At 37.3% G+C, this 9,702-nt stretch overlaps 2 protein-coding genes across 2 annotated transcripts; both read right to left on the bottom strand.

Moving 5' to 3' along the window:
• Positions 1-377: 377 nt before the first annotated feature.
• Positions 378-3,906, bottom strand: LOC103708322 (isocitrate dehydrogenase [NADP]-like). Its single transcript, XM_088705002.1, has 7 exons — positions 3,738-3,906; positions 1,856-1,899; positions 1,614-1,723; positions 1,143-1,180; positions 948-1,025; positions 808-861; positions 378-724 (listed from the first exon to the last, which is right to left on the bottom strand). Exons 1-7 carry the CDS (start codon positions 3,784-3,786, stop codon positions 684-686), a joined length of 414 nt encoding a protein of 137 aa, XP_088561128.1. The 5' UTR covers positions 3,787-3,906; the 3' UTR covers positions 378-683.
• Positions 3,907-6,571: 2,665 nt separating this feature from the next.
• Positions 6,572-7,297, bottom strand: LOC148702575 (uncharacterized). The gene has a single exon (XM_088705258.2). The coding sequence runs from the start codon at positions 7,295-7,297 to the stop codon at positions 6,572-6,574; it is 726 nt and encodes a 241-aa protein (XP_088561384.2).
• Between the last annotated feature and the right edge of the window lie 2,405 nt (positions 7,298-9,702).

Raw genomic sequence — 9,702 nt, 5'->3', positions numbered from 1 at the left:
CTTTTCACTCGTTTCGCATGGGGCTGTCGCTCCAACCTGGTGAGAATTTTAGATTGAAATTGATTTTGAAAATTTTAAAACCGATCCGACCTGAAGTCAACCCGGTCTCGAATTATTACCGAATTTATTTATATAATATTGTTTTTATTTATATCCTTCAAATATTTAAACTCTTACCATATGAAACTTTATTGTGCGACCCAAAGACATAGAAAGAATAGTAAGTAATCATATGCCAGAGAATGTTTCAGTATTTCTAATTGACTTTAAATAAAGTACATTTTTAATATTTTAAATTATTATCATATAATTAACTATTAAGTATTTTCTTTTTATGATTTAATTTTTGCAACATATATTTGGGTGACAAACTTATCAAGAAATACAATAGTTTTAGTTTGATTAATTGTTCAACATATAAAGTTTGATACATGATGGAAATCAGAATCATATTCTTGTTACCCAAATTTGGAATTGATTCCATCTTTCAATGGATATGAAACAAAAGTTAGACCCAATATTCTAAGATGTTTGAGTCCCGGTTTAGTGAAACCCGAAATCAACCTCCTTTTCCTGTCTTCATGGTGGAAATTCTGATCTAACACGAACCATAATTGCTCATACCAAAAACTAATTTGAGCTTGCCAGGCCCTTTGATAATTGTATCAATTGCTCAGTACTGATCACCAAATGCATGCCTTCCAATGCATATGGGCTGTCCAGCCTGAGAACAATGAATGCCAGGTTAGGCGGGCATATATGGTATAGTTGCACAAGTTTAAGACATGGCATCATTTTTTACAATACCTGGAACAAGCCGTGGAATGTTTTTACAGAGAATTGGCTCCCTAAACAAAGTACCTGCAGCAAAGACAGGTGTTTAGACAACAACATAGTTGCCCATAGTCTAAGGACATTTAACATGCAATCATGCAGGGTTGTCTAACCATTTAGGATGTTCCTGATTGTCCCATTTGGACTCTTCCACATGGATTTCAGATTGAACTCCTTGACCCGAGCTTCATCTGTCATGTTTTAACAAGTTTGCCAACAAAAAATATTAGATGCAATCATGATTAATAAAATAAATAATTATGCCATCGCTTCTGCATGTAGCAGGATGTTAGATAGGTCAACTTTACCAGGAGTGATTGTTGCGCATTTGATTGCTACATTATATCTGCAACCAAATAACACAACTTTGAGTCCAATCTGAAGATATAAAAACTATGAGAAGATAGAAAGTCACAAGAATATAGGTTGCTGAAAACATTAAAATGCTGAACAATAATAAAACACCATCCTCAGCAACTCTATTTATATTATAACATGAAGTAACGGGAAAAACTCTAAAATATTAATAATATGATAATAATTCATGAGGAAACCAGGGAAATTGAATTTCTAGCATGCTGAACTTTCCATTTTAAGTGAAGAGCTGGAACAAATCAAAGCCACAATCACTACCATCAGCTAGACAAAATGAAAAAGGGATTACATCCATATGGAGAAAGGCGGTTCAATTTTTTGTCAATATGCATTGGTTTGAAAAGTGTGGAGAGAAAAGTTTTATTTCAGCAGTAGGTGAAAGGACTGAAAAGTTTTATGCTTACCTAAGAGTAGCTTCTGCACTCTCTACTGTAACTTTATCATCAGTCGCATCACGATGGGGAAGGCCTAAGTCAAAATACTTTATATCCAAGTCCAAGAATGGAAAAATGAGCTGCAAGATCCATCAAAGTATCAGTTTCAGTATAAAATTAATCTTTAAAATAATTGTTACAACAAAAACTATTACAGTATATCATTCAAGGAAAAATGAATAGAGAAAAGGTGCAGAATACAAATAAATCACCTTCTCTTTGATTGATTTCCAAATAACTCGAGTCATTTCATCCCCTGTATCACAGAAATAATAAACAGCGATGTCAGACTTAACCAAATATCTAGACAATCACAAGCACATCAAATAATTGGACAGATAACAAAGGCATCACTCAACGGGATCTTCTAGGCCCTTTTTTTACTGATCAAAAGAAATAGCTTTGCAGAGTAATGGTGGTCACTGTTTTTCTTCCTGAAGGCATGTGCTTGATGTTCGTAGCATATCAGCAATTAGTTTAAATGCCATAACATACATCATGATTTGTATATTCCAAAGTGGTAATAAGAACAGTAAAGTGTCGCGTTCGATAATTGGCAGTTCTTCTGTGTTTAGTACCAGGAAGAAAAAAAAAGATTTTATAAAAAGGGAGATCAAGGGCCCAGTATACTATCAGACAACAATGTTTAGGAGCCCTCGAGTAAAAAAAAAATGATGAAAAGCAAGCATAAAGATGTCAAAACAACCTTATATTGGTTCTGTTCATCTGCATCTTAATGCTATTGTTCATGTTGTTAGCCACTTCAGTGCTCTTGCTACTCTTACTATCAAATATCAATGTGAAGAGACCAACATATTAGTGAAATCACAACAGGGAAGTGAATGGAAAACTGTCTTGTTCTCCTCGTACAAGTAAAAACCCAACTAATTCATGCAATGCCTTCTAGATTAGATTTTGCTACATGAGAGCCCACTCCAGATCAGCTACACGGTGAAATGTGGATCACACTGACTTGCAAAACATCCTCTGGGAACAGCAAGGCCACAAATGTCTCAAAGAATGATCATTTTACAGGCCTCTGTCTCCATTTTGCAAGAAAAGTCTCCTAACAATCACAGCCAACTCCATTTAAACAGCTAGAAACTCAAATACATCAGATACTTACACCACCACCACCACCACCCCAAAACCAAATATAACCATCTGCCATCTGGGGCAGAGAGAGAGGGGTAGGTTGATATCCCCAGACCACTTCAGAAATATGATCAAAAGCTATAATGAACATGACAGTGCAACACATTGCACATCATCTTCCCCATGACTATTCATCTCTTCTACTAAAATTACTTTATGAAATTAACCTCGATATCCGAGCAACAAACTTTTTAGAATCATAACAGCAACCCGATCAAATTTTCCAACCTTATATACTAATCTTGCTGCATGCTTCCCTAAAATCTCATTCTCGCCTCCCAATAAATCTCAATATCCATTTCCCGGACGATAATCCATTACAGATCCAGCAGCCTAAACCCTTAATCCCGCATAGCCAATGAAAACGCAACTGAAAACTAGATGTGACAACCATATCCATATAAATCTAACTTCCGAAATCAAGTAACCAACAACAGCAAAAAAAACAACTATTTGCGATTTCTCAACGTCAGATCAACCTCCCCGAGTTTTTAAGATATCATGTGAAACCTCACTCCCAACAGTGGAAAAAGGTTTCAAGTGATACATAGCGAGACAGACAACTAAATAAAACACAGAGATCACGTCCATATTAGATTGAGCAAAAGCCGCTATCTAACCAATATCACTTATAAAACCTAGAATCAAACATCAGAAGAAGAAAAAAACCAAAATTAGCGATCGGGAACAAATAAGCTCGACAAAACTACTATCTTACATCAGGCAATGACAATAAAGTCAAACATACACGAATAATATCGTAATACGAGAGAGCACGGATCCGATGGCGGGCGATGCTGGAATCCGTGCATCAGGGAGTCTAAACATGAATCGGATCGAAGAAAGAGCGAGGAAAAAATATAGTATGCACGAAGAGAGGAAAAAAGGAAAAAAAACGAACAAATTAAGATCGGGAACGGCGAAGATGGGGTTGCTGACCATCCATTTCGACGATGGGGTTGACGACCTTGACCTTGTCAAACGCCATTTTCCCGGAGGCGGTGGTGCGGCAAGGGAGAGGAGAAGCCGAGATCGGAGGAGTGGAAGGAAGATGGGAGAACGGAACAACTATAGAAGTCTAAGCACGGAAAAGGGCGGAGGGGGGTATAATGCTTGAAAAGGGGTCCGAGCGGTTGAGGCCTGAGGGCCGTGACTTTTTAGTGAGATAGGCAACCGACAGGTGACGGTTTCTCTCATTATGTGCCGCACGGTGGCTCTCCTCAATACCTTTGCTTATTGCTCAATTTACATGCCCGGGAACCGGCATGGGTTTTGGTTTCAAATGCAGGGCGCAAAATTTACGCTGATCGGAAATCTAGACGATTGCAAAGGAATAAATTGGTACTTTGTGTGTGTTTTTATCATGCCAAAAGGATTTGCAAAGTTCATATGATTAATGCTAGGGTGCATTTAGTTAGCAACCGTGCTCCGATATATCGGATTTTGCATGAATATCCTTCCAAAATTGATATTTGCTTGTATACCTCGTAAAACACTTATTTTGCCATTCTACCTTTTTTTTATTTTTGTTTTTGCATATGTACCTATGCTATCTAACGACGTTAAAAAATTAACGGTTTCAAATTAAAATGACTAAAATACCTTTAATGAGTAGACATGCAAATAGATTGTGATCCCGATAGAGGAAGAAGACAGGGACAATAGCATAATTTTAAAATTTTATTTTATTTTTAATTAATATAAATATAATTTTTCTAAGCACCGTTAGAGCAACGATTATATTATGGGCATTTGTACAATAACAAAATTTGACGAGGGTGTGCATGTAAATATCAAATTTGGAAGGATATTCATGCAAAATTCGATATTTAGAAGGGTATCCATGCAAAAAAACCAATAATTAAATAGAAATATATTTTGAAAAGCTAATTTTTTATTAAATCTAATGGAATGGGATTTGAATATGATAGACAAATTGTAATTGGATTTTGGGATGTTGGGGCATTTCTATTCTTCCGGAATAGAAATAAGAATGGGTGTCACTCATTCATATTCTCATTTTAGCATCTAACTCTCTCCTAATTAAATATCCTAGAGTTGGTTAAAACTAAAAAGTGTCACATCATCATGCCTATCATATAGGCTATATAATTTCTACATACCTAAAATAGTATGTGATAATTGAAATTCTACGAAAAGAGTAAAGTAGTAACCATGATGTTATTCATGGTCAACAGCTCTGATTCTTCGCATTTATATTCTCATGCTTGATTTGTGCACACTTTTCTCATGCTCGAAAAATTTAGGTTCAATTTCAATAACAGAGCAAAGCAAATTATTCTGTAATACATATGAAAATAAACCGTATATTATTTGTCCACATTTATTGTCAACTAATATCCATATCATATTTGTATCTGAAAGAAAAGGAAATATGTACAGCAGCATGTGGTTTCTATTCAAATATTCATTTCGGTCTATATTCCTATTAGGTTTTATAGGCCGCCACAGACTCCCAAAAAAACATAATATCTATCTATATATATATATATATATATATATATATATATATATATATATATATATATATATATATATATATATTTTGTATAACAATATTCTTTTTATTTGGTTGATTGCATCTTTCATAATCATATTTTATTAGGATTCCCTAAAAACTTGATGATTAAGTGGCATATATTTATTGTTTTTTGTATAAATGTTTGTTTATTATAAAAAATAAAAAACAGGGATGCATATGTTTTTGGAATTAGTTAAAAATATAAAATAGAATAATATTTTACCCATAAAACTTAGCTATCTAATATATATGTATATGTGTATATATATATATATATATATTGGTATTAATTTCATATCCAAATCTGTTAAAAGAAATCATGGATACAAAAGTTAGAATTAGATTAATATATATATTTGTATCCATATTCATTATATAAAAATAAATATAAATATGAATATATTGATATGCTATTTGTTTCCGCTTTTTTTTTTTTTGCTTATGTTTACCAATAGCATACACGGATGTATCAATGAATCTTATGCAGTAATAATTGTTTGATCCTTTTAAGGTAAGATTTTAGTTTAAAGGAGGACAAAACAACAAGCTTTTAAGACAAAACAAAAACTATAAGTAAACCCATAGAAATCTTTGATAGAGAAGTCCGAAAAAGCATTTTGCATAATATTTTAGATATTTTATAAAAATTTTCCCAGGGTAAAAGTCCTCTAGACTTATCAAATAAAAACAAATCAATTTACATCCAAAATGGTTAGACATCACCTCTCACATCAGCGATCATTACTATGATAATTAAACTTGCAAGTTACGTCTTCACCCTCTCATTCCATTCTATTGCAAGCCCTGCAAGCTACATCTCTACCAATTTATGGATCATTCTGATTAAAATAATTTTTAATTTATAAATTACACATGAAGACATAAATCTGAGGTGGATGATACGAAGATCGAGTACATGCGTGCAAAACACTCTCAGTTAGTATAGTTTATAGGCATTTTATTCGTCGAACTTAATGGATGTTCGGACGCTAAACTTCGAACCCCAAGCAAAGGGTGCTTTGGTAATTTGATGAGGGCTGGCAAGTCTCCTTGATCCAAATAGCAGCCATATTTACTTCGCGATAAACATATATGGCCTTAAAGGCATCACACTCTCTCACCAGCCACGGTATGTCGCCTAAGAGTGGATGTTCGGAACCCCTCCTCCCCTCATCCAGTATCCACCTGATTACCACAATGGAGTCTCCCTCAAGAATGATACTCCCAGCCCCTAACATATGTCTTGCGTAGGAGATGTCCTTTCACGCAGTCCAGAGCTCCGCCCCACATGCAGAAGCTTCGAAAGAGTGTCACCCCCTCCCCCGGCCGCAATCAACCTGGAGTCCTCATCCCTAATCACAAAGGCAGCTTTGGCTCTATCGCCTCTACTTAGCAGGTTCTCCTCAAAATTTACCTTAAGATGGCCAGAGGGTGGGGGCGCCCAAGAAACAAGGACAAACCTAGGTGCTATAGTAGCAGTAAGGAGGTCCCAGATTTCCCTCGCCATCCCAGATGAAGCAACCATAAGAGCCTCGGTGACCTCCGTAGCCTGACAATGTGCCCTATCCACAGTAGTCCTCAAGGGTGGCCTTCTATTCTCGAAAATCCTCTCATTTCTATCCAGCCAAATATGATAGGCGACATAGGCACAGGCAATGCCCCATCCGGCGATGCTCGACGACCCCATGGCCGCTCTCATGTGACGTAAAAGATCACCCACTATCACCATGGAACTCGGTAAGGGAACTACAACCTGCCTCCAAATCTGAACAGCATGTAGACAAATTAGCAGCGCGTGGCTAGCAGTCTCCACTGACTCAGAACAGTCCACACACATTGGGAGAACCCCGACACCCCTCCTAGTCTGCAAGCTTCTAGTCGGCAAGCAGTCCTGAACCGCCTTCAAAATGACAGAACCACACATGTTAGACTCGCATCCTCCATATCCAACCCTCATTGATCCGCCTGAGCGCTCTTTAGGTCGGCAACCAGCGGTGCCACGTGACATTACGTGGTTGGTCCACACGCTGGATGCCAGGTAACCTCAGCCACTTACAAATGCGGCTCACTAACTCGACCATCTCACGATGTGGGCGAGACCACGAGAGGACTGTCTTTATGATCCAAATCGGTCGGTCGATGGCATTTTGGCCCGAGGCATCGGATCAAAATACGGCTCTGATTCCGCTACCGTCATCTGTCCGGAGCCAATGGATAAGAAGGATTCCACGATCGCAGATGGAAAACATCGCTTGTTTCCATGGATGGAACTTTTTCCCGTTCTGGAGGCCAGGCCCGCATATGGAATATACAGTGAATTCAAAGGAGGTGGTTACAATTGGCATAAATATTTATCAGGAGAAAGAGGTGTCTTATAGAAATATACAATTATAACAACCAATCAAAATGCAGGTTGCAATATGTTGTGTTGTAGCTAGAATCCGAGCTGAGGTCAATCTTTGCCCGAAGTTGGTTGAGGTCAGTCGATAACGAGGTAGAAAGCAGATTGGCACATAGCCGAGGAAAACTTTAAGATGTTAAAAAGTTATCGACATCTCTCCCGAATGCGAATCCGACCTAAAAGTTTCTACTGAAAGATTCTCTGAAGCTTAAGTCAGCAGAACTTTAGAACAACAGTGTGAAAATGAGATTGGTAGTAGATTTGAGTGTACTTACTTCAGAATCCTCCAATCACCCCCATATATAGGATAGGGTAGGAGTTCGTCACCTTAATCATTAGGAGGTGAAATAATTACACGATAATGGTTGACATCATACGTTAACTGCATAGTAACGACTTCTCGTAAAGTCCACGTGACGATAATTACGTCGATCGTGCATTTATGGCCGAGCTGGTGTGATTGTTGTCGAGATTATAACTGCGGCTTCTTTAAAGATCCTTAGCGTTGCTCTGTAGTTAATCCGATCAAAATAACACTCCAGCCAGTACTGAGGTCATTAACCTTGGACTAAATTCAAGTTAAAGACTTTGGGACAATCCTAGGTTGACTAATATTGTCTCTGTCGCGTTGCATGCTAGAACTATGAATGATGCAAGAGGAATGATGATGTGAGAGATGGTCGTAGTTTGAAAAGAATGTTCTGGTGGGTCAATGTGGATTAATTAATTCAAATTAGATTTTTTTTTCATCTCTTTTCATTTTTGTGTATATTGACCTACATTCATTACTCTGAGTTTCACGGTTTTTAAGGACTTTTTCTTTATCCATTGCAATTTAGTTTTAGGGCAATGCCTATCTCCTCTAATAACATGGTATTGTATTTCCAAGGGACTTAGAGGATTTATATTTTCATTTATTTTGGACAAGGACCTTCTTAAAAATCCATTCTTTTATTTGTTGATTTTGTAGCTACAACTTCCTTGGTTAAACAAGGTCGTGAGACACCAAATGAAGATTACATCACTACAACAATATAGATAGCCCAAAGCGGATTGTCTTGGACTAGGCTCGTTAACAATTAATGGCTAAGCTGGTTGGTACCCTTTCCTCTACAGAGACAGCTCTCATAATCATTTTAGACCAAGCATATAACAAAAGGTCCTTTTGGTTCTATGATATTGCTCCTTGCCAAACTCATAAAACCTTGCCCTATAAATATACATTTCAATAATAATTATCAAAAAAAATTTCGTTTTTAAATGTTTCTTAAACATTCAAAGTAAGAACACATTGTTCAAACTTGTTGCTATACAAGATATCGTGAGGACCTAATGAGTGTGGGCTTAATTTACATCAATTTTGTAATGGTAAGATTTTATGTACCTATACAAAGCCAAGAAACTTAAATGATAAATTCTATGCAGTATTTTTTGGACAAGGATCTAAAGTGCTACGAGCGTGACAGGTTATAACTTTTGACTTTTTTGCAATTTACACACAAGAATATGATGCTAATTGTCCATTCTTCTGATACCATCTCACTCTCCTCATTCTGAACCTACCTCCCCTACCTTCACCACCCGCCGCTCCCTCTGCCGCTTCGCCACTTTCCCTGGGCTACCCTGGATTTCCCATAGTTTCGCACCTCGTACCATCAATTCACCGGGATGCAGTCATGGAAAACCAAACTTATTTTAGACCGACCACTTGACTTCCCTCGATTGGATGGTGGAGATTTAAAGGCATTATCAGTAGAAAAAATATATCATAAAAGCATCATACACGAACCTTTGCTATGAGGGGAGGGGTTGGGATTTGAAGCCTTCTTCAGTTCTTCAGTGTACGATCCCTCTCACACAAGCCGGTCGTCGGATTGATTTGCTTTGCTGCGGAGTTGCCTGGCCACTGGAAACTATACTCGTGTCTCGCAGATGCCAAAAAGCCATGGAAAGGAACTCAT

The sequence above is a fragment of the Phoenix dactylifera genome, chromosome 9 (genome assembly GCF_051530095.1).
Source record: "Phoenix dactylifera cultivar Ajwa chromosome 9, Ajwa_hap1_PhDact_Kaust_v1.1, whole genome shotgun sequence".
NCBI lineage: Eukaryota > Viridiplantae > Streptophyta > Magnoliopsida > Arecales > Arecaceae > Phoenix > Phoenix dactylifera.
This window is presented reverse-complemented; position numbering and strand designations above follow the sequence as displayed.